The 26,277-nt window shown below is 46.3% G+C and overlaps 1 protein-coding gene across 13 annotated transcripts in view; it reads left to right on the top strand.

Annotated features, from left to right (window-relative positions):
• The window catches only part of CTNND2 (catenin delta 2), a 3,400,942-nt gene that overhangs the window by 896,938 nt on the left and 2,477,727 nt on the right, over positions 1-26,277 (top strand). For all 13 annotated transcript variants that reach the window (XM_077269511.1, XM_077269508.1, XM_077269506.1 and 10 more), the window contains one exon: positions 6,050-6,614. In XM_077269511.1, the coding sequence (XP_077125626.1) occupies positions 6,239-6,614 (376 nt within the window). In that variant the 5' untranslated portion in view covers positions 6,050-6,238. The remainder of the gene's footprint in view (positions 1-6,049; positions 6,615-26,277) is intronic.

Here is a 26,277-nt window from a genome sequence, read left to right as displayed (position 1 = left end):
ACCATCACACCTTTCATTGGACGCCCCTTAGCAGGGTCACGGACCGGGTCTAGCCACCGTGATAACCCCAGGACCGAGACTGAGAGGCCCGGTACCGAGTACCCCACGGCCCTGCGTCTGGGGGTGCTCCATGAACACTCCTGGGTCTCTCCATCTACTGGGTTGACTAGTGTAAGAGATGTCACTCCCCAATATACTATACTCACCCACCTCATCTTAATTTGACGTTCAATTCAAAGGTGTAAATACTGGCATAAACACTGATACTTAATGCATGGCTGATTGCCTAGGAAGGGCGACCAAGATAAAATCTTGTTACAGGAGATAGCAAGATGGATCTATCACGTTAACTCACAAACTCCTTTGAGCCTTAATGGGGGCTTTACCTTTTCTGCGTTCATTTAGAGTGGAAAGTGCAACGTTTGTAGAGAACCTGTTCTAATTAATAGAACTATTAAGTGATCCATACTCATAAATAATATATTTACTAATAAAGATGAGAAATTATCTCGTTATGATATGATAGGCTAACCTAGGCTGAGAATCAAGCTTTCCTTTAAATCAAGGACCCAGGATGGCATGCAATGAGGCATGATCCTCCTAATTTAATTTAATTATTTTCTTGTCAACACAAAGATGATAGAGCTCAACTCTAGAGGTAATACATACCTGTTATCCTGATGAATCAAATATTTCTGCCTCCTTAATTGCATTTATTATTTATATAGCAATAACATGCGTAATAACTAGCAGAATTTTTGAAAAGTCTTTAAACATGCGCAGTATGGCACTTGGACTCATGGCACCTTAGAGATTGAAAGCGATCATTTGCGTAGGAGCTAACGTGCAAGTATACTGGACACATTGCAGTTGATGGGCGGTGACAGAGGGTGAGTGTACGCATTCTCAATCCCAATGTTCCATTAAGCTTAGTCCATAGCAATATGGAGGATAGTTTGACACAGCGGAGTGATGGCGATGTGATCCCAGAACTGATTCAGCACAGAAAGTTTCCTGTGAACTACAAAAAAGTGATACCGGTAAATCCCGGAACCATGTCATCGCAGTGAGTATTCTGTGAACTTACAACAAGTGAATGTATTAGTAAATGGTTGACATTCACTTTTGGCTGAAAAGGATGTCCTTCCTATTTGTAATTAAAGAGTCCTTCTCCTGGATGAGAACAGACCGCAGGGCCAGACTGGCCATTTGGCAATTCTGGCAAATGCCAGAAGGGCCTGTCTGGTTGTGGGCTGCCTTGCTGCTGCATTGTTAACAAAATCTGTGTTATCAGGACACCCATACTGTTAAGAGTTGTGACGGAGCACAAAGTCTCTGACTCCTTTACTTACCCAGCAGGCCACGGGTATCATGAGACATATTGGTCTTGTAGTAAATCTTGTTTTCCCTCTATCCAGGGTAATATTAGTAATATATCCCATCTGGTGCTTGGTGACGAGGACAGCATGGGCCTGTGTGATTTCAAATGCCAGGGCTGAATTTCAGCCCAGTCCGTACCTGACAGACCGATTAGATGACCGGTTACTAAATAGATTCCTAGTGATTAGATCGCATTAGTCAGTGCAAATAATAGAGGTGATTGTATAAAAGTAATGAGGAAGGTAACTGGTGGACCCTTGATGACAATGTAACAGCCTAGTTAATTTAATATCTGTTGTCTGGCCTGCTCATTATAGCCTCAGACCCCTGATGACGCTGCATGGTGAAACAACATTTTGGAATGCTAAAGGCCGCTGACTTTTAATTAGCATTTTATAGTGTGTTTAATGATGTCTAGTGCATAAGTTATGTCCATAAGGGTCTGAATGGTTGATATGGAATCTGACATCGAGCTATAGGGATATCTGGCACACATATGAATAACTGTAACTGGATATACCTGTATGATCTGTTAGTTTTAGGTAACCAACAATTATAAATACAAGTAATTACAAGAAGTCCCTTTAATATAAATGTCTGAATGTCCTATATGGGACTTAAGGTTGAACTAAAGGAATATCTGGCACTTGATAGTGGACCAAACTGTGTGATCCCTGATTTGTAAGTAGGAAACTAATACAATAGGTCAAGCTAATCTTGCCAAAACTATGGAATGATATGTGAATAATCACTGAGTGACAATATACCTCTTGCTTACTAAAAAATGATGCATAAGTAGTGCAACTGTAAATACTAACAAGTCCCATTAAGCAAAAGCACGTTACAAAACTAGGTAGTTTTTAAGTTGTTTGCTTACCATTCGCACACTAGTGTTATGTGTTTTAAGGTAGGGTGTCCCCCTTGCATTTTTTTCATATCTAACAAAAGTTATGTTTTCAGTTAGGATCTTTAATAGTGATTTCTATTTGCTATTGGCAATTTGCATATCAATTGTTTGGATTCTGCTCGGACACTACTTCATCTGTCCTCTAATCCAACATGAAAAGATTTTGTGCATCCCTGCAGATGCCTTCCTCCTCTGCATTATGTGAATCTTTGGAGCAGACCTCTGATGCCCAAGAAATAGAATGTGTGAACAGCTCTGCAGAATGGCCCATCTGGGTTCCACACAGTCAAGTTGAGCGTTTAGAGACTGTGTTCACTAGAGCTTTCAGTAAAATTACAATCTATCCCACGTACTCCTCAAACACCAAACCTATTCCCCCTTCCACCACAACCTTGCTTTTTCCCATTCAAGTTATATATAGTCTTCCACTCTTTTAACCAGCTGTTTCACAAAACCAGGCTCAGACCTGTCAGATACCTGTGACTAAATTAATAATCATTATTTATTGGCTCAGATAGTGTGGCTGGAGCACAGAATTAGCCCAAACTGTTTTCATTATGAAATGTGGCCTGTTGCCTGCACCACAGTATTAGCACAACAGATTTATATTATGAAATGTGGCATGGTGCCTGCACTACAGTATTAGCCCAAATGATTTTGATAATGAAATGTGGTCTGGTGCCTGCAAGAGAGTATTAGCCCAAGAGATTTTGATAACAAAATGTGGCATGGTGCCTGTACCACAGTATTAGCACAAAGGATTTATATTATGAAATATGGCATGGTGCCCTTGTAGCGCCCCCACTGCCGCAGGGCCGAGGTGTACCCGGTACCGGGCCTCTGAGTCTCTGCTCTGGGGTTGTCACGGTGGCTAGGCCCGGTCCGTGACCCTGCTGAGGGGCGTACAGTGAATGATAGATGTGGATGGTGGTGGTGGTGCGGTGCAGTAAATAACGAGGACACCAGGTTGCAGTCTCTTTACCTCTTTACTGAAGGTCTCTGGGTCCTCAGTCCGGAATACGGTCCACCAGGCTGCGCAAGTCCGGCCGGTCCAATGGCACCTCCAGAGTTCTCCTTGCAGGTGGAAATCTGTGCCTTCCTGCTAGCGCTGTGTGTTGTGGTCCTCCCCTGCTGTGCTTACGGGATAGTTCCCACAACTGTTGTGTCTGTTTCTCATGTTCCCTCACAACAACTCGATTAGATGATGTTCTGCTAATCCTCCGTCCCTCCCGGTGTTATGGTTGGGACGTACCCGTATGACGGGTAGGCTCGGAGCTCTTCCGGGACCCTAGAGTCGCCCCTCTCCACAGGTTGCCCCCCAAGTCTGCATAGGTGATTTAGGTGAGACAGCCCGCCTGTGACTGACTGTCCTGCCGTTGGTTTGAAGTATTGCTTGGAGCTAGATATATGAATACTTCCTCGGCGTTCCGGCCGCCGGTTGTGCGCCTCAGTAGGATGTTGCCTCGATCTTACAGCACGACTCCTACTGGTAATCTCCTTCTTGCTTTGATCTCGTTTCTCACTCAGCACAATATATCTCGCTTCTGATCCTTTCTTAGGGCACCGCCGCTATGCTGAGCAGGCACGGTCCCGTGACGTTCTTTCTTGTTGCCAGGCCTCTGTCAGGGTCCCAAACCTGACAGGGACCATACCGAATCTTCCCCACAACACCCTCTGCCACAAGGTGTTGCCTGGTTCCAACCCAGTCAGCTTTCTGAACTAACTTCCTGCCTGACCCCCAGTTTACCCACACGGTGAGGAGTGGCCTAATAAATAGCACCCTTAGCTCCCCCTGGAGGCCCGACTGTGAAATGTATTGGTGTATGTGATACCTGGTCAGATGAACTCCTTCAGTGCCATCAGACGTACCATAGCCCCCCTTAGCGGCGGAGCCACAGTACTGCAACGACCAGGACTCTGGGGCGCTGCACCCTCACAACAGTATTAGCTCAAATGATTTTAATTATGAAATTTGTCTGGTGCCTGCACAAGAGTTTTAGCCCAATCAATTTTATCTATGAAATGTGTCCTGGTACCTGCATCACAGTATTAGCACAAAGGATTTACACTATGAAATGTAGCCTGGTGCCTGCATCACAGTATTAGCACAAATGATTTATATTATGAAATATGGCATGGTTCCTGCCCAACAGTATTAATCCAAATGATTTTGATAATAAAATGTGGCCTTGTTCCTGCACTAGAGAATTAGACCAAACAATCTCGATTATGAAATGTGGCCTGGTGCCTGCACCATATTAGCACAAATGATTTTGATTATGAAATGTGACCTGGTGCCTGCACCACAGTATTAGCCCAAAGATTTTGATAACGAAATGAGGCCTGGTGTCTGCACTACATTATTAGCACAAAACATTTATATTATGAAATGCGGCCTTGTGCCTTCACCAGAGTATTAGACTAAACGATTTTGATTATGAAATGTGGCCTACTGCTTGCCCCAGAGTATTATCCCAAATGATTTTGATTATGAAATGTGGCCTAGTGCCTGCATCAGAGCATTATCCTAAACAATTTTGATTATGAAATGTTGCCTGGTGCCTGCACCACCATATTAGCCCAAAGATTTTCAAAGCAAAATGTGGCCTGGAGCCTGCACAATAGTATTGGCACAAATTTTTATATTCTGAATTGTGGCCTGGTGCCTACACAACAAAATTAGCCCAAATGATTTTGATAAGGAAATGTGGCTTGGTGCCTCCTCAACAATATTACCCAAAAGATTTGATTAGGAAATGTGGCTTGGTGTCTGCACAACAATATTAGCCCAAACTATTTTGATTATGAAATGTGGTCTGATGCCTGCACAACAGTATTAGCACAAATGATTTATATTATGAAATATGGCATGGTGCCAGCATCACAGTATTAGCCCAAACAATTTTGATTATGAAATGTGGCCTGGTGCATGCACCATATTATTAGCCCAAACGATTTTGATCATGAAATGTGGTCTAGTTACTTAAAAAAAACAGACCGCTGCTCCTCTGACCTATCCCCACCCCCTACTTTCCATAAAACGCATCCCCCGCTCATCATACAGCACCACTATCCTAGCCAAAGTCCTAAGTACCCAAATTTTGCCAACTTTGAGGGAAAATGCTCCAGAATCCGAACACAAATCTGAATGAGCTATGTTCTTTCCAAATTTGAATTTGGTAAACATTTTCCAAACAAGTTCACCCATTCACACCCTAGTGTTATGTGTTTTTAGTAGGGTGTCCCCCTTCCATTTTTTCATATCTAACAAAAGTTATGTTTTCAGTTAGGATCTTTAATAGTGATTTCTATTTGCAATTGGCAATTTGCGTATTAATTGTCTGGATTCTGCTCGGACACTACTTCATCCGTCCTCTAATCCAACATGAAAAGATTTTGTGCATCCGTTCAGATGCTTTCCTCCTCTGCATTCTGTGAATCTTTTGGAGCAGACCTCTGATGCCCAAGGAATAGAATATGTGAACAGCTCTGCAGAATGGCCCATCTGGGTTCCACACAGTCACGTTGGGCGTTTAGAGACTGTGTTCACTAGAGCTTTTTGTGTGTTATTTAATGGAGCAATAAGTTCTACTTGCCGTTCTTTGTCCAAATGACTTCTGTTTCTCTATTACTAAAACCTGAACAGAGAAACAGTATTCTATTGCATATGTGAAACAGTTTACTCCATTACTAAAATGTGTATACTGTAATAAATGTGTGTTTGCATGTTAAAATACTATATTGTATTTTTTTCTTTTACAGAGCACAAGCAACAGAGTATCTCAGTCTTCTAGTGTTGAGCAGCCACAATCACATGCTGCCTCTCACTCAAGAGAATCCTTTGTGCCAAGCCATGCGAGTGCATTTCATTTACCTGATTCTCCACATTCTTCAGCATTTTTCTATTCGAGTTCAACATTGCCATCACAGAGAGTTAGCTCTCCATTATCAATGCAGCAAGTAGGCTCTCCAACTAAACTCCAGCGGGTGGGCTCCGCATCAGAGAGTACTGGTTATAATACCACACAGAGAATTTCTTCTCCAAAACAATCCCCTAGTCGTCTCGCCAAATCCTACAGTACCAGTTCACCTATCAACATTGTTGTATCATCAGCGGGTCCGTCTCTTTCATCTGCTCGAGTGACTTCTCCACCAACCATCCAGTCTAATATATCTTCTTCGCCTTTACATCAGCTGAGTTCAGCAATTGGTTCGTATGCCACTCTGTCTCCTACAAAACGAGTAGTTCATTCCTCTGATCAGTACACTAAGCCTTCACAAGAACTATATGCCACAGCCACATTGCAGAGACCCGGCAGTTTAGCAGGTAATTAATCTTTATTTTGTATATACATTACATCATAATTGCATTTTGTAACCTATTGAGGACTAAACAAATGAATGCCATTCCAAATAATAGAAATTTAATGTGTGTCAATTACTCTTTTTATCACTTATTGCATATGTCATTTATATTTATGTAACTTAATTTACAAAAAAAGATAACATTGAAAAAAGTTTACTTTTCATAATTTATGCATATAGTAGATATACTTTATATACACTAACGTTCAAAAGTTTATAGGGTCACCCAGACAATTTTTTGTGTACCATACGGTCAGGGCCGTATTTAGAGTTTCTGCTGCCCTAGGCACTTTTAGTGACTTTGGCAAGAATCTCTGATGTGAAAGTAGCCTTTTGCAGCAGATCGGGCAGTTTTTCTGCATCTGCCGAGTAACGGATCACTTACAGCACCACTGCGTTCAGCCTCATTCATTCCCTATGGGATTTACGGCACTTGCCGTGATCTGGCAAATGAGGTACCATACCTCCCAACTTTTGATGAAGGGAAGGAGGTATAAAGTTTGCGGCGCGCGTAGTGCACCGCGGCAAATTTTAGGCCACGCCTCTGACCACACCCATTTCACAACTAGTTACACCCATATCCACGTCCCAACCACAGCCATTTAGCACTGCTGATCACGCTGTTTCATATACAATAATTATAAACAAAATATATGGCCACACAGTGCTCCATACTGTATAATATCTACACATGATGCTCAATACTGTATAATGGCCACACATGATGCTCCATACTGTATAATGGCCGCACACAGTTCTCCATACTGTATAATGATCCCACATGATGCTCAATACTGTATAATGGCCACACATGATGCTCCATACTGTATAATGACCCCCCCTCCGGCATGCATGGCTCATCTCCCTCCCGTCCCATATGCATGGCTCATATCCCCCCTCCTGTATGCATGGCTCACATTCCCCCCTCCTGTATGCATGGCTCACATTCCCCCCTCCTGTATGCATGGCTCATATTCCCCCCCTGTATGCATGGCTCATATTCCCCCCCTTATACATGTCTCATATTCCCCTCCTGTATGCATGGCTCATGTTCCCCCCTGTATGCATGGCTCATATTCCCCCCCTCCTGTATGCATGGCTCATATTCCCCCCTCCTTTATGCATGGCTCATATTCCCCCCCTGTATGCATGGCTCATATTCCCCCCCCCCGTATGCATGGCACATATTCCCCCCCCCTGTATGCGTGGCTCATATTCCCCCCCCCCTGCATGCGTGGCTCATATTCCCCCCCCTGCATGCGTGGCTCATATTCCCCCCTGTATGCATGGCTCATATTCCCCCCTGTATGCGTGGCTCATATTCCCCCCTGTATGCGTGGCTCATATTCCCCCCTATATGCGTGACTCATATTCCCCCCTGTATGCATGGCTCATATTCCCTCCCTGTATGCATGGCTCATATTCCCCCCCTGTATGCATGGCTCATATTCCCCCCCCTGTATGCATGGCTCATATTCCCCCCTGTATGCATGGCTCATATTCCCCCCTGTATGCATGGCTCATGATTCCCCCTGTATGCAAGACTCATGTTCCCCCCTGTATGCATGGCTCATATTCCCCCCCTCCTGTATGCATGGCTCATATTCCCCCCTCCTGTATGCATGGCTCATAAATCCCCCCCTGTATGAGTGGCTCATATTCCCCCCCTTATGCATGTCTCATATTCCCCTCCTGTATGCATGGCTCATGTTCCCCCCTGTATGCATGGCTCATATTCCCTCCCTCCTGTATGCATGGCTCATATTCCCCCCTCCTGTATGCATGGCTCATATTCCCCCCCTGTATGCATGGCTCATATTCCCCCCCTGTATGCATGGCTCATATTCCCCCCTCCTGTATGCATGGCTCATAAATCCCCCCCTGTATGCGTGGCTCATATTCCCCCTTGTATGCGTGGCTCATATTCCCCCCTGTATGCGTGACTCATATTCCCCCCCTGTATGCATGGCTCATATTCCCCCCCTGTATGCATGGCTCATATTCCCCCCCCTGTATGCGTGGCTCATACCCCCCCCCCTGTATGCATGGCTCATATTCCCCCCCTGTATGCATTGCTCATATTCCCCCCCTGTATGCATGGCTCATATTCCCCCCCTGTATGCATGGCTCATATTCCCCCCCCTGTATGCATGGCTCATGATTCCCCCTGTATGCATGGCTCATGTTCCCCCCTGTATGCATGGCTCATATTCCCCCTGCATGCATGGCTGATCTCTCAACCCCCCCGCTCCCATCTTGCATGACGCCGGTTACCGTCCTCCTTCATCCCCACGTCCCCTGTACTCACCTTTCCCACGCCGCGCCGACATCACTCTGGCTCTGTCCCGACTCCCGATGCAGCACCTTCTTCCTGCGTGAGCGGTCATGTGATACCGCTCATTAAGGTCATGAATATGCGCATATTCATGACCTTAATGAGTGGTACCACGTGACCGCTCACTCAGGACGAGCTGCGCTGCTGCAGACGCTGAGACCAGGCATCGCTGGAGCAGGGTGAGTATCGTCTTCAAGGAGGGTGGGTGGGAGTCAGGGAGGCAGGCAGGCAAGCGGGCAGGCGGGTGGCCGGGGGGGGGCATTGCTGGGGGGCGGTCGGTCTTGAGGTGACCCACGACTTAAAAAAAAAAAAAAGAAAACAACCTTGCTCAGGTGCTGCCCCCCCGCATTGTCCCGCCCTAGGCACGTGCCCTCAAGTGCCTAGTGGCAAATACGGCCCTGCATACGGTCAAGCTGCTCCCACAACAGCTCAATGGGGTTGAGATCTGGTGACTGCGCTGGCCACTCCATTACAGATAGAATACTAGCTGCCTGCTTCTTCCATAAATAGTTCTTGCATAATTTTGAGGTGTGCTTTGGGTCATTGTCCTGTTGTAGGATGAAATTGGCTCCAATCAAGCGCTGTCCACAGGGTATGGCATGGCATTGCAAAATGGAGTGAAAGCCTTCCATATTCAAAATCCCTTTTACCTTGTAATATTCTCCCACTTTACCAGCACTAAGGCAACTCAGACCATCACATTACCTCCACCATGCATGACGGATGGCATCAAGCACTCTTCCAGCATCTTTTCAGTTGTTCTGCGTCTCACAAAGGTTCTTCTGTGTGATCCAAACACCTCAAACTTGGATTTGTCTGTCTGTAACACTTTTTTCCAATCTTCCTCTGTCCAATGTTTGTGTTCTTTTGACAAAAATAATCTTTTCCTTTTATTAGCCAATCTCAGATATGGCTTTTTCTTTGCCACTCTGCCCTGGAGGCCAGAATCCCGGAGTCGCCTCTTCACTGTAGACGTTGACACTGGCGTTTTGCGTGTACTATTTAATGAAGCTGGCAGTTGAGGACCTGTGAGGCGTCGATTTCTCAAACTACAGACTCTAATGTACTTGTCTTGTTACTCAGTTGTGCAGCGGGGCCTCCCACTTCTCTTTCTACTCTGATTAGAGTCTGTTTGTGCTCTCCTCTGAGGGGAGTAGTACACACCGTTGAAGGAAATCTTCAGTTTCTTGGCAATTTCTCACATGGAATAGCCTTCATTTCTAAGAACAAGAATAGACTGTTTCTCGTGAAAGTTCTTTTTTTCTGGCCATTTTGAGAGTTTAATGGAACCAAGAGGTTTATATGTTCTCTAATCAGTCAAACTGTTTTCAGCTGCGCTAACATACTTTCACAAGGGTTTTCTAGGGTACTCTAACCATCTATTAGCCTTCTTACACAGTTAGCAAACACAAAGTACCATAAGAACACTGGAGTGATGGTTGTTGGAAATGGGCCTCTATACACCTATGAAGATATTGCATTACAAACCAGACATTTGCAGCTGGAATAGTCATTTACCACATTAACAATGTATAGAGTGTATGTTAGGAATCGAGTTCCCGCCGCTGCACAGGGGGAATCTCAAACCATGTCCACTGCGGTCTCCCATTCTCCTCCAGCCGCAGTGGAGCCTGCTCAGTGGAAATGTCAGTCCCAGCATCTGGCTCAAGCTGATACTGTGCACTTGGTTACTGCTGCCTTTCCAGGCTCTGCCTTTGTAGCCAGTGCTGATCAGCAGTGAGCAGGCGTTTCAGGGACTAAGTCCTGCTTTTCCCATACTGAGCATGCCCACAGGACAACCTCCCATTGGAGGTTGGGGGTCACATGCTCAGGTCCTGTAGCAGCTCCTATTGGACCATTAGGAAGATCGTTGAGAGCTACAGCTATAAATGGTTTGCATGGCCGCACAGCCATGCGTTGTGTAAACTTGATAACTCGTGTGTGTAGTTGAATGTCTGTCGATGGATGAAAGCTCCTTAATTATTCCCATTCCTAGTAATGATGACTGCTCACGAATGGTGGAAGCTACGTAGCGCCCGACAGTGCTACCTGCACACTTAGCACACATTTCTGCGTCCATTCGCAGTGCCCACCTGTACGGCACCGTGTGCAGTCAATGCGCTTTCCTGACAGCCGGAGAGTGTAGGGTGGAACTCCCGCTTGGACTCATCTTCTGACTCAGGGCGTCCTCAGGCGCGGGCTTAAAAGCCACCGAGGGTCAGAGCAAGTCCAATCACCAGTTTAGTGGGGGTGATTCATAGGGATCCCACTAGTGTCTTTCAGCTGTACCCTGTGACTGCTAACAGGTCGCAGCGTATTTACTGTGACTCTGTGAAGCAACAGAGTTCGCTTCCATTCACACTGGGTGAGGTCTAACCCACGTGTGAGCAAGCGTCCATCCGCCTTTACTCTGCTGCAGGTGTCATCTCTGTACGGTGGACCCCGGACTGCAAACACACCTCATATTCTCTAATATTTTTATTTGGTGCATTCCGCCAGTCGTAGCATTATACTAGGGTCTGGCTAGTAATGGTGATGTAGTAATGGACGAACAGTGACTGCAGTGGTACATCCAGCAGCTGGAGGGCAGGTAGGTGGCTCTCGAGCGTACAACCTCAGCTTTGAAATGTTACCGCAGTAGCTGTTCAGGCTGCTAGCGTGGCTGCAGCAACCTTGTCCACTGCCACCCCTGTTCCGATCCTAAGTCCTGCTTTTCACATACTGAGCATGCCCACTGGACGACCTCCCATTGGAGGTCGGTGGTCACATGCTCAGGTCCTGTTGCAGCTCCTATTGGTCCATCTGAAAGGTCTTGTAGCACTGCCGCTATAAAAGGTTTGCATGGCCGCTCGGCCATGTGCTAGTGTACACTTGTGAACGTCTGTGTTGATGAGAGAAAGTTGCTCCCTAATAATCCCCTCCATTGTGTTTGACTGCTCGCGAAAGGTGGATGAGTGCTATCTAGTGCCCAACTTATTATCAGCACTAGAACACACGAAACAGCGTCTATTTGCTGTGATGCCAGTGTGGCGCCGTGCGCTATCACAGTGCTTTCCTAACCCAAGTCTGGGTGGTTAGTGGCGTCCGCCAGTGCGGCACCGCACGCACTCTCGTGCATCTTAATTATTATTTCTGTTACTCTGACACCCCAATTGCGGTGTCAAGCGCATGAGGTCTAGTTGTACTCTATCCCAAGTCTTGGGGAAGAGTTCTGTGACTCCTTGCTTGCGCTCTTTGTGCGGTACAGCGGCCATGTGACGCAACAGGGTTTGCTTTCTTCATACTGGGTGAAGTTAACCCGTGTGTGAATCCATATTATACCGCCATATAGTCCATCATTACTTAGCAGCAGGTTCCATCTCTGCACGGTGGACCCAGGGCTGCGAACGCACCTTACACTATCTTTCTAATTATTTGGTGCATTCCGGTAGCCCTAACATTACACTAGCGCCAGGGTCTGGCTAGTAATGACGGACAAACAGCAATCCTTGCGGTACATACAGCAGCTGGAGGGTAGGTTGGCGGCTCTCGAGCGCACAACCTCAGCTGTGAAATGTTACCGCAGTAGCTGTTCAGGCTGCTAGCATGGCTGCAAAAGTTTGTCCACTGCCACCCCTGTTCTGACCTTATCCCACCTCCCGTTGCCAGATAAATACTCTGGTGATAGCAAGTCATGTAGGGGATTCGTGAGCCAGTGCGCTATACAGCTCAAGCTCCTGGCTGCACGTTTTCCCACAGAGCGGGCAAAGGTGGGATTCATTATATCCCTCCTATCGGACAGGGTGTTGGAGTGGGCTGCACCACTGTGGGAGTGCGATGATCATGAGGTGCAGAGTGCTCCGCTGTTTCTGAGCACTCTGAAACAGGTCTTTTTAGGACCTCGATTCACCCATGATACGGTGCTCCAACTGCTGGCATTGACCCAGGGCTCGTCCGTGGTCAGCCATTTTGCCGTCCACTTCCGGACTTTAGCATCTGAGCTGGAGTAGCCAGATAAAGCTCTCATCCCAGTATTTTGGAGGGGGCTGGCTGACCATGTGAAGGACGCTTTGGCCACCAGGGAAATTTTCGCCACACTGGAGGAGCTAATAGCTGTGTAAACTCGCATCGAACTTCGTTTTAACGAGTGAAGGTTGGAGCAAGCCCATTGTAGGCAGAGGTTTCGGCTGGCTCCCACCTTCGCCAAACCTCTGGAATCTCCGGTCCAGGCGTCCGAGTCACATGAGCCCATGGAGGTGTCACGAGCGTAATCTAAGTCCCGGACTGCTCGTGCACTCAAGGTCTGTCATGTCTGCCGGCAGTCAGGACATCTTGCCTCCAGCGCCTAGTGGCTGTAGGAGGAGGTACACTAGACACGGCAACATTTTCCTCCAAAATGTCTTTCAAGGGGACAATTACCATAGACCCATCCACTCTTATGGTAGAGCTTTGTGTGGATTCTGGAGCGGAGGGCAGTTTTATGTCATCTGCCTTCGCCTAGCGACACACAATACCCCTGATGATGCTCGCCAAACCTGTGACCGTACGAGTGGTAAATGGGTCGACACTGCCCTCACAGATAACACACCAAACCATCCCATTTACTTTATCCAGGTCTCCATCTCATCAGGACATTATCTCCTTGCTAGTCTTTCCCGAGGGAATTGGTGAGGTCCTGTTGGGGATACCATGGCTAGGCTACCACTCTCCTCATATAGAGTGGTCCTCAGGGAGAATTCTGGGATGGAGTGAATCTTGTGAGGATAGCTTTCTGAGGGAGTGCGTTCAGGTTGCTACAACTGAGGTACCCGCAGATCTTTCCTCTCTCCCCAAGCACTATTGGTCATATGTAGACGTGTTCTCCAAGAGGGCTGCAGAGACCCTTCTGCCTCACCACTCCTATGACTGTCCTATTAACCTCTTGCCTGGTGCTGAGTCGGGTCGAGTCTACCCTTAATCTCTCCCGGAGTCGGAGGCAATGTCTCAGTACATTCAGGAGAATCTGGCAAGAGGATCCATTAGGAAGACAGTGTCACCTGCAGGGGCGGGGTTCTTCTTTGTGCAGAAGAACGGAGAACTATGTCCATGCATAGATTACAGGGGTCTTAATGCTATCACCGTTAAGAATAAATACCCTCTGCCCCTAATATCTGAGCTCTTCAATAGGTTGCGGGGAGCAAGAGTATTTAGTAAGCTTGATCTGCGGAGTGCTTACAACCTGATTTGCATCCTTGAGGGGGACGAATGGAAGACGGCATTTAAAACCAGGGATGGGCACTATGAATACCTGGTGATGCCCTTCGGGCTTTGTAATGCCCCAGCCTTTTTCCAAGACTTTGTGAACGATACCTTCCGGGATATACTCTCCACCTCGGTTGTAGTCTATCTGGATTATATTCTCATCTACTCTCCAGACATAAACTCCCACCGGAGAGATGTTTGCAAAGTCTTCGACCTCCTACGGGCAAACTCCCTCTATGCCAAGTTGGAGAAGTGTGTGTTTGAGCAGGAGTCTTTGCCTTTCCTGGGCTTTATCATCTCTGCCCAAGGATTGGCTATGGATCCTGCCAAACTACAGGCTGTGATGGACTGACAGGAACCCCATTCTTTAAAATCGGTGCAGCGATTTATGGGGTTCATTAACTATTATCGCCAGTTCATTCCCCACTTCTCAACTTTGGTAGCTCCCCTGGTTGCCCTCACCAAGAAGGGAGCTAATCCAAAATTGTGGTCGGAGGAGGTCTCCAAGGCCTTCTTCTCTATCAAGTCACACTTCGCTGGCACTTCCATTTTACTTCGCCGCGATGTTGATAAACCATTTATCATGGAAGTGGATGCCTCTTCCGTCAGTGCTGGAGCATCCTTGCTTCTTCTTCTCCAAGACCTTCACACCGGCAGAGAGGAATTATTCCATCAGGGACAGGGAGCTGCTAGCCATGAAGTTGGCCTTTTCAGAGTGGAGACATCTTCGGGAGGGGGCTCGCTACCCCTTCCAAGTATTCACCGACCACAAAAATTTGGTGTATTTACAAACCGCCCAGTGGCTAAACTCTCGTCAGGCCAGATGGTTCCTGTTCTTCTCCCGCTTCCACTTTACCCTCCATTTTCTCTCCGGGGAGAGGAACACTTGGGCCAATGCTCTCTCCCGCTCCTTTGTGTCATCAGAAAAGGAGGTGGAGTCTCGGCTTATTGTCCCTTTAGCGAAACCGGAGCCACAGTTCTCAGGCTCTCTGGAGCCTGTGCCCCCAGGCAAGACTTTCGCACCATCTAATTTGTGATTGGAGGTTCTCTCTTGGGCTTATTCTTCCAGGGTGGGTGGACATTTTGGGACCAAGAGGTCATTAGTTTCTGGCGAGGACGTACTAGTGGCCGTATATGGCTCGTGACTTCGGTGACTATATTCGGGCGTGTCTCCTGCGCCAAGAATCGGTCTCCTCAGCAACGTCCTGCTGGGCTACTTTACCCCCTGCCGGTGGCAGACAGGCCCTGGGAGATGGTCGGGATGGACTTCGTGGTGGGCTTACCCAAGTCTCGTAGCTGCAACATTATCTGGGTAGTCACCGACCATTTTTCTAAAATGGTGCACTTGGTGCCGCTTCCACGGTCACCTTCTGCATGGGCCTTGGCGGCGTTGTTCATTAAACATGTTTTCCACCTACATGGCATGCCAGACAAAATTGTCAGTGATCCGGGTCCCCAGTTTGCATCTTGGTTCTGGAGAGAGCTCTGTCGTTTACTCAGCATTGAGCTGAATCTCTCTTCTGCATACCACCCGAGACGAATGCTTTGGTAGAGAGGGCCAACCAGACTCTGGTCACATACCTGCGACATTTTGTCTCTGCCAGGCAGGATGACTGGGCATCCTTGCTACCATGGGTGGAGTTTGCATTGAACAACGCCGTAGTCGACTCCTCCGGGCAGACCCCATTCCTCCTTAACTACGGCCAGCATCCGCATGTCCCTGTACCCATGCCCTTGTCATCCATCGATTCTAGGGTGGCAGACTGGGTGGTGGAGGCACATGACATTTGGGACCACACACAGGATGCCATCCGGGCCTCCAAGAAGAGAATGAGGGTTTCTGCCAACGCTCCGACCTTTGCTCCTGGCGACTTAGTATGGCTCTCCTCCCGTAACATCAGGCTGCGAGTTGAGTCCACTAAGTTTGCGCCTCGCTACATAGGCCCCTTCTAGATCCAAGAACAAGTCAACCTTGTGGTCTATCGGTTGGCCCTTCCTCCACACCTAGGTATCACCGACACCTTTCATGTGTCCCTCCTAAAACCCATTCACATGTCCCGGTTTTCCGATTCATCTGCCGAGACATCGGGCTCATCCACGGACAATTACGAGGTGAATGCTATCATGGGGTGTAAGGTGGTACGTGGCAAAAAATTATATCTGGTGGATTGGAAGGGTCATGGCCCAGAGGACAGGACCTGTGAGCCTGTTGAGCACATTCGGGCTCTGCTGCTCATTGCGGCCTTTGAGCGTAGCGAGGCTCAGGGAGGAGGGGGCAATGTTGGGAGTTGAGCTCCCGCCGCTACACAGGGAGAATCTCAAACCATGTCAGCTGCGGTATCCCATTCTCCTCCAGCCACAGTGAAGCCTGCTCAGCGGAGACGTCGATCCCAGCTTCTGGCTGAAGCTGATACTGTGCGGTTCCTTCCATTGGAGGTCGGGGGTCACATGCTCAGGTCCTGTAGCAGTTCCTTTTGGACCATTAGGAAGATTGTTGGGAGCTACAGCTATAAAAGGTTTGCATGGCCGCACGGCCATGCGTTGTATAAACTTGATATCGTGTGTGTGTAGATGAATGTCTGTCGATGGATGAAAGCTCCTTAATCATTCCCATTCCTAGTGATGATGACTGCTCACGAATGGTGGAAGTTACGTAGCGCCCGACAGTGCTACCTGCACACATAGGCTATGTGCACACGTTGCAGATTAGGCTTAGGAATTTCTGGTGCGGATTCTGTCTCTCCTGGCAGAAAACGCACCTGCGTTTTTTTGTGCGGTTCCGCAGCGTTTGTTTGTGCATTTTTGCTGCAGTTTTCTTGCTTATTTGCTTCGGTTTTTACCCCTGCGGTTTTCTATGATGGAGTGGGTACAAAAACGCTGCAGATTCACAAAAAAGAAGTGACATGCTACTTCTTTTAAACCGCAGGGTTTCCGCAGCGGATTTTCCGCAAAGTGTGCACAGCATTTTTTTTTCTCATTGATTTACATTGTACTGTAAATCAATTGCGGATCCGCAGCAAATCCGCAATGTGTGCACATACCCTTAGCACACGTTTCTGCGTCTATTCGCAGTGCCCACCTGTATGGCACCGTGTGCAATCAGTGCCGGTCAGTGTAGGGTGGGAACTCCCATTTGGACTCAGCATCTGACTCAGGGCGTCCTCAGGCGTGGGCTCAAATGCCACCGAGGGTCAGTGCGAGTCCAATCACCAGTTTAGTGGGGGTGATTCATAGGGATCCCACTAGTGTCTTTCAGCTGCACCCTGTGACTGCTAACAGGGTGCAGCGTATTTAGGCCATGTTCACACTTCGCGGTTTTTACCGCGGATCCGCGGCGATTTTGATGCTGCGAGTCCACAGCAGTTTCCATAGCGTTTACATTAACATGTAAACCCTATGGAAACCGCAAACCGCAGTGCACATGCTGCGGGAAAAACCACGCAGAAACGCAGCGGTTTACAACCCGCAGCATGTCACTTCTTTGTGCAGAATCGCTGCGATTCTGCACCCATAGGAATGCATTGATCCGCTTACTTCCCGCATGGGGCTGTGCCCACGTTGCGGGAAGTAAGCGGATAATGCGCGGTTGCTACCCGGGGTGGAGGAGAGGAGACTCTCCTCCAGGCCCTGGGAAGCATAAATAGTGTAAAAAAAAAGAATTAAAATAAAAAATGATGCTATACTCACCTCTCAGCGCTGCACGCGGCCGTCCCCGGTCTCAGTTGCTGTGCGAACAGGACCTGCGGTGACGTCACGGTCACATGACCGTGATGACGCCGCGGTCACATGACCGTGACGTCACGAAGCATCTTTGGAACCAGACCGCCGAGGAGATCGTGACGTCAGAGGGTGAGTATAGCCAATTTTTATTATTTTTAACATTACTATTGATGCTGCATATTGCTGCATATGCAGCATCAATAGTATAGGCGGAAACCGCGGAACAAACCGCGATAAATCTGCAGGGATAACCGCAGCGGGTTTGCCCTGCAGATTTATCAAATCCTCTGCGGGTCACACGCAAAGTGTGCACATAGCCTTACAGCGACTCTGTGAAGCAAGAGTTCGCTTGCATTCACACTGGTGGGTGAGGTCTAACCCACGTGTGAGCAAGCGTCCATCCGTCATTACCCAGCTGCTGGTGTCATCTCTGCATGGTGGACCTCGGACTGCGAACGCACCTCATATTCTCTAATATTATTATTTGGTGCGTTCCACCAGTCCTAACAGTGTATTTCTGAATCATTTAATGTTAGCTTCATTGGAAAAAACTGTGCTTTTCTTTCAAAAATAAGGACATTTCTAAGTGACCCTAAACTTTTGAACAGTAGTGTAAGTATACTATACAAACATATTATTAAACTTTTTGCATTTGTCTACTCAATGTTGAGGGAAATTTATTTGAAATGTTTAGACCCAAGTTTACAGCACTAACAAATATTAAAATCAGTAATATAATATAGGATAGAGAATAGTAAGGAAAAGCTAATATAAATATACAAAAAACCTAATTTGTATTAAAAAAGCAAGGATGGTGTTCAAGCTTCTGGTAAAATGTCCAATCTTTATTTACGGTAATTATTAAAATTCCATTCCTGCTTCGAATGCAATCCTGCATGATTTCTCAAAGTTTGTTTGGAAAATTTACTCATCGAGCCTAAATATCCCTATGGATGAATCCAAATGGGGATAGAATTCAAGTGATATATTAATTTAATGTTATGCAAGAAATCGTAATGACCATAGAAAAAATAAGATCACTCGTAAATAAAATAAAAGTAAGCAAAATGTGAAGTATCCTTAATAAATATACAATTAGAAAAAATAAATGCAAATTTAATAAAAAGCTGTCCCGAATATAAGGCTACTTTCACACTGATCCGTCGGTACCGACGGATGCTGTGAAAAACTGCAAGACGTGGGCAGCAGATGCAGTTTTACAACAAATCCGCTGCCCATTCTGCAGTCCGGGGAGGAGGGGGCGGAGTTTCGTCCTCGCATGCGCGGTCGAAAATGGCGGACGCGACGCACAAAAAAAGTTACATGGAACTTTTTTTGTGCCGACGGTCCGCCAAAACACGACGTATCCGTGGCAGTCCGTCGCAATGCGTCGCTAATGCAAGTCTATGAAGAAAAAACGCATCCTGCGGGCAACTTTGCATAGTAAAAACGCATCCTGCAAAGTTGCCCGCAGGATGCGTTTTTCTCCATAGACTTGCATTAGCGACGCATTGGTGACGGATTGCCACACGTCGCATCCGTCGTGCGACGGATGCGTCGTGTTTTGGCAGACTGTCGGCACAAAAAACGTTCCATGTAACTTTTTTTGTGCGTCGCATCCGCCATTTTTGACCACGATGCTCGGCCGAAACTCCGCCCCCTCCTCCCGGACTGCAGAACGGGCAGCAGATGCATTGTAGAAACTGCATCAGCTGCCCACGTCTTGCAGTTTTTCACAGCGTCCGCTGCATCCGATGCCCATTCGGCAGTACGGGGAGGAGGGGGTGGAGTTTCAGCCACGCATGCGCGGTCAAAAATGGCGGACGCTACGCACAAAAAAAGTTACATGGAACTTTTTTTGTGCCGACGGTCCGCCAAAACACGACGTATCCGTGGCAATCCGTCGCAATGCGTCGCTAATGCAAGTCTATGAAGAAAAAACACATCCTGCGGGCAACTTTGCAGGATGCGTTTTTTCTCCAAAACGATGCATTGCGACGTACGTCACACGACGCTAGTGTGAAAGTAGCCTAAGCCGAGTCCCCTAACTTTGCCACAAAAAACTGGGAAAACTTAATGACTCGAGTATAAGCCTAGCGTGGAAAATGCAGCAGCTACCGGTAAATTTCAAAAATAAAAATAGGTACCATTTAAAAGTAAAATTAATTGAGATATCAGTAGGTTAAGTGTTTTTGAATATCCATATTGAATCAGGAGCCCCATATAATGCTCCATACAGTTCATGATGGGCCCCATAAGATGCTCCATATTAAAATATGCCCCATATAATGCTGCACAAAGGTTAATAATGGCCCCATAAGATGCTCCATAGACACATTTGCCCCATACAGTGCTGCATAAAGGTTAATAAAGGCTTTATAAGATGCTCCATAGAGACATTTGCCCCATATAATGCTGCAGAAATGTTGATTATGGCCCCATAAGATGCTCCATAGAGATATTCACCCCATATAATGCACAAATGCTGATTGTGGCCCCATAAGATGCTCCATAAAGATATATGCCCTATATAATGCTGCACAAATGCTGATTATGGCCCCATAAGACGCTCCATAGAGATATTTACCCCATATAATGCACACATGGTGATTATAGCCCCGTAAGATGCTCCATAGAGATATTTGCCCAATATAATGCTGCACAAATGCTGATTATGGCCCCATAAGATGATCCATTGAGATATTTACTCCATATAATGCACAAATGGTGATTATGGCCCCATAAGATGGTCCATAGAGATATTTGCCCCATATAATGCTGCACAAATGCTGATTATGGCCCCATAAGATGATTCATAGAGATATTTGCCCCATATGCTGCGATTTAAAAAAAAAAATGACATACCTCTTGTCGCTCAGGCCCCCAGCACTTGCAATATTCACCTGTCCTCGTTCCACCGCTGGGCTCCTTCTTCAGCGTCCTCTGCACTGACATTCAGGCTGAGGGCGTGCACTAACTACGTCATCGTGCCCTCTGACCTGAGCGTCACAGCAGAGGGCGCGGAAGATGGAGCCCGGCGGTGGAACGAGGAGAGGTGAATATCACGCAATGCTGCTCACCCTCCCCGTTATACTCACCTGCTCCCGGTGCAGTCCCTGGAATCTTCCCTGATGGTCTTCTCCGGGCGCTGACAGCTTCTTCCAGTGTTGAGCGGTCACCTGTACCGCTCTTTACAGTAATTAATATGCGGCTCCACCCTTATGGGAGTGGAGTCGCGTCCATATTCATTACTGTAATGAGCGGTACCATGTGACCGCTCAATGCTGGAAGAAGCTGTCAGCGCCCGGAGACCATCAGAGATGCAGGGACCGCACCAAGAGCAGGCTAGTATGTCACAGCCGCTGCTCCCCCTCCCTGCCAACCCCCCTGGGACAATGACTCGAGTATAAGCTGAGAGGGGCACTTTCAGCCTAAAAAAATGGGCTGAAAATCTCGGCTTATACTTGAGTATATACGGTAATAAAGAAATATGATTTACTGTGCAGATTAATAGTTAAACATGTTGAAGATGAAATGATCTCTATGAGGCGTAAAGTTAAAAATTACACTTTCCCCACGTACTTTCATGACAGAAAAACCTACAATGTTCAGAGAAATAACTTGAATCTGACAAAAGTAATAATAAATTAAAAATCTATGAAAATGAAGAAATGAATGTCAGACATTACTTTTCAACCATGCTTCCACAGAACTGAAAAAAAAAAATAAAACTCATGAAATAGGCCTGGACAGAAATGATGGTACCCCTGAAAATAATGTGACAAAAGGCACATGTTAAATCAAGGTGTGTCCACTAACTAGCATCACAGGTGTCTACAATCTTGGAATCAGTGAATGGGCCTGCATATAGGGCTACAGATACTCACTGTGCTGTTTGGTGACATGGTGTGTATCACACTCAACATGGACCAGAGGAAGCGAAGGAAAAAGTTGTCTCAGGAGGTTAGAAAGAAAATTATAGACAAACATGTTAAAGGTAAAAGTTAGAAGACCATCTCCAAGCAGCTTGATGTTCCTGTGTCTACAGTTGCACATATTATTCAGAATTTTTTTCAACAATGGTGTCCTCCTTGGTCGTCTTCCATGAAGTCCACTTTGGCTCATACAATGAGAGATGGTGCTATCTGACACTGATGTTCCTTGAGCTTGAAGTTCACCTTTAATCTGTTTAGAAGTTTTTCTGGGCTCTTTTGCTACCATTCGTATTCCGTCTCTTTGATTTGTCATCAGTTTTCCTCCTGCTGCCACATCCAGGGAGGTTGGCTACAGTCCAATGGATCTTAAATTTCTGAATAATATATATATTCATTTTTTACATTTTAAAAATTACAAAAAGAAAAATGGGCCAATGCAAAAGTTTGGGCACTCTTGAAGATTTGTGTGCTCAGAATGCACCCACTTAGAGTGTATTGAAAATTAAGACAGAAAACTTGTGTAAGGTTCATACGGGCTGAGATGGTCTGTGCAACCCCCAACATTTCTTTTGAGAAGCATAATAGTTTCACAACATACTTTAATCAGGACCCTCCATTTTTTAACCTGTTTTGTTCTAACCAAGGCTCATTTGATGAAATACCCATGCCCCAGCCAAACAAGTCTTGTCTTCCTTCACTAAATGTTCGAAGTCTGGCCATGCAATTGTTGGAGTACCATCTTAGGGCCCCCACTAACCCACAGCTACCTCCTTTAGACCTACTTCTCTGTATTATCCAAGCTGAGCTTGCCTGCTGGATCCTCATCCAAATTCTCCCATGCACCGATGCTGTTTTTGCAGATCCAACTGCCACAATGCTATCCAAGTTGCTGACTTGCTAAAACCTCTTATTTGCTTCCTTTTAAACAAACACACAGATTGTTGCTTATTCAGTCACCGTTGTCCCAACTCTCAACTACTAACTACAGAAATTAGCAAACTCACTTTTTGATTCCAAAAACTCTTCCCAGCTACAAGGCTAGGCTAAGTGTTAACCCCTCTGTGCCCTGTGCCTGCAATGCAGCTTTCACTTTGCCCATCATTTTGCATCAGAAGGCAGAAATAATACATTAACAGTTGTACAAGTATCAACACATAAAGAATGTAACATCTTCAAAGGTTACTTCTTCTCCTGTCACACTTGCAAAACTAAAAACTGGTTAAAATGAACAATAAATGTGACCTTTTTTTTGTTGAAAGCCCGAGATCATACTCTCCACTTGAGTTCGCTAAAAAGTGACTAAAGGTGCCACAGCAAAGGACACTTGGATACTGGTCTCTTAGAACTCTCTCCAACAGGAGAAGGGTCTGCAAAAGCATGTCCTGTCCCTCTGAGCCAGAAGGCCACAGTGAGGGTCAGGGACTAAGTCATCTTCCTCTGCTTAAGCCAAAGAAGCCTCAGTTACGCTCCCTGCTATTTTCAAGGCTTCCACCCACGTGAGACCAGGGAACATTTAGTTGTCTTCTCCCCTCACGAAATAGGAGAGTCATGGGTCAGGGGGAAGCTCAGGCACTACTCATCACCTGCCCAATACAATCCCAACAGTGAAACATGTTGGTGGCAGCATCATGCTATGTGGATGTTTTTCAGCTGCAGGGATGCAGGGACAGGAAGAATGGTTGCCTTCGGAGGAAACATGAATGCGGCCAGGTACAGAGATATCCATTCCTGGATGAAAACCTCTTCCAGAGTACTCTGGACCTCAGACTTGGCCGAATGTTCACTTTCCAACAAGACAATGACCCTAAGTACACAGCTAAAATAGCAAAGGCGTGGCTTCAGAACAACTTTGTGACCATTCTTGAGTGGCCCAGCCAGAGCCTTGACCTAAACCCAATTGAGCATCTCTGGAGAGACCTGAAAATGGCTGTCCACCAACGTTCACCATCCCACCTGACTGAACTAGAGAGGATATGCAAGGAAGAATGGCAGAGGATCCCCAAATCCAGGTGTGAAAAATTTGTTGCATCATTCCCATGAAGACTCATGGCTGTACTAGCTCAAAAGGGTGCTTCTACTGAATACTGAGCAAAGGGTCTGAATACTTATGACTATGTGATATTTCAGTTTTTCTTTTTTAATAAATTTGCAAAAATGACTACATTTCTGCTTTTTTTCAGTCAAGATGGGGTGCAGGGTGTACATTAGTGAGAAAAAATGAACTTTTTTTAATTTACAAAATGGTTGCAATGAAACAAAGAGTGAAAAATTTAAAGGGTCTGAATACTTTCTGTACCTACTGTATGTTGAGTCCATAGAATATTACCATAGAATATTATTAGTCTGAAAATATAATCACCCTCACCACTAAACAAAAAATAATTGTGCATTACTAAAACTCCTCACAAAAGTGAGAGGACAAAATCACAGTGTGAAAGTTGACCCCTTATGTGTTAATAACTCCACCAAAAATGCAGAAAAAAACTCCCATAAAACATGAAATTTATTAAATATTCATTAAAATAACACTTTGCAATGCAGGACAAGTAACCAGATACAGGGGGAAACCGATGAGGTACTATGCGCTAGTACAATCCACCAAAGGACTCATGTCCACCTCACTGCAGCATACATACCAATAATATTCAATGGGGCTCATGGCACTATAACCATGATCAGTGTCCACAAATGCAAAAATCGCCATAAGGCCAGTATGGCCATAAGCACCCATATATACATAGGATTACCTGAAGATGGTGCAGTGAGAGGTCCAGAGTCCACCCCGACGCGCGTTTCGAAGCGCAAACGCTTCTTCCTCAGGGGGCACAACATGATAGTAACACTGGTGAGTTTATATAGCACCGTACCGGAAGTATCACGGTACGCGCGGCACACCTGTTACATGATCTGCCGCAAACCGCGCACACCCCGCCGACCGAGGCAGGAAACACGTGGGGCCCCACGTGATCCTCCACCGGGTAGCCAGGGCAACGCGAGATGCGGAAGAGCACGAACCATGCGCACAGTAGCGGCCATCTTTGAATAGGTACAGGTAAGGGCAAAGCCTTACTGAACATTCCGGACCAGCAATTAGATAAATACAACAAAAAACAGGAAGCAATAAACAGTACTAGACCAACGGGGACATACAGAGATAGTACAACAAGAAGATTACAGAACGACCGCTATACATCAAAAAACCTCAATAAGAGGAATAGTATGACAGGCACCATTGTGCACAATAATTGACGGACTGCTGCTTATATCAATGGAGATGACAATGTCCATATGAAGAATGTCCCACGCATAAGATCTTGTTACGACCAATGTTGATTGAAGAATTCATCCCATTATCGGTACATAGAATTGTAGTGTTTCACCAAATGTATGGAACCTTCCAGAAAACGATACATCTGTATATGTAAAAAGCAATGAACAAGTAAAATGAATTAAAGACATAAAAATGTACGCAGCTCATGCGCAACACCCAGGAGCACAGCAACAAGCGATCACAGATAGGGTGCAAATGAGATATTCTTGTTTAACCCGTTAGGCTGTAAGGTCTGGAGGGTCCAGATCCATCTAGTCTCTGCCTGAGCGAGACGTTTACTCAGATTCCCCCCCCTAATGTTGATGTTCAATAAATCAATGCCTCGAACTCTTAGGCCAGAAGCACCACACTGGTGGAAATCCCTAAAGTGACGTGGCAGTGTTTTAAGGGTGTCTGAGTCCGTACAGGTAGATGCCGCCTCAATATTTAAAACATGTTCTCTAACATGAACTTTCAGTTGACGTGTGGTCAAACCAATGTAGATAAGACCACACGGACAAGTGGCATGATAGATTACATACCTCGAGACACATGATATATTTTGTTTGATATAATACGTTTTAGTACCTCTACAGTCAAGAAAAGAGGTACATTTCTCAATATTGGGGCATGCCACGCATCTACCGCACGGAACACAGCCACCCCTAGGACGCATCTGATCCAAAAAAGTGGTAACTGGCTGGCTAGTGTAGTGACTCCGTGTCAACTTGTCCCGAAGGTTTTTGGCACGTCGAAATGCAAATAGAGGCCTATCCGGAAGGAATTTGCCAATTATAGGATCCACCTTCAAAATGGGCCATGCCTTGTTCATCACTGAACGTACTTGGAGGTGTTGGGGATTATACGATGTAATAAATCTTATCGAACCATCTCCTTTAGGTGGTCTAAGTGCCCTATTGTAAAGTAGATTATTGCGATCCGAGTGTTTAGTGCGATAATATGCGCGTTTCACACTACGACGGCTATAACCTCTCAAAAGAAAACGTGATTTCAACTCCTCCGCCCTCTTCTCAAAGTCTGCATCAGTAGAGCAGACACGGCGAAGACGGAGGAATTGACCTACTGGAATTGCCCGGATCATGTG

This window comes from Ranitomeya variabilis, chromosome 6 (assembly GCF_051348905.1).
Source record: "Ranitomeya variabilis isolate aRanVar5 chromosome 6, aRanVar5.hap1, whole genome shotgun sequence".
Taxonomy (NCBI): domain Eukaryota; kingdom Metazoa; phylum Chordata; class Amphibia; order Anura; family Dendrobatidae; genus Ranitomeya; species Ranitomeya variabilis.
The sequence above is the reverse complement of the archived record's forward strand: the minus strand, read 5'-3'. Positions and strand labels throughout refer to the sequence as shown.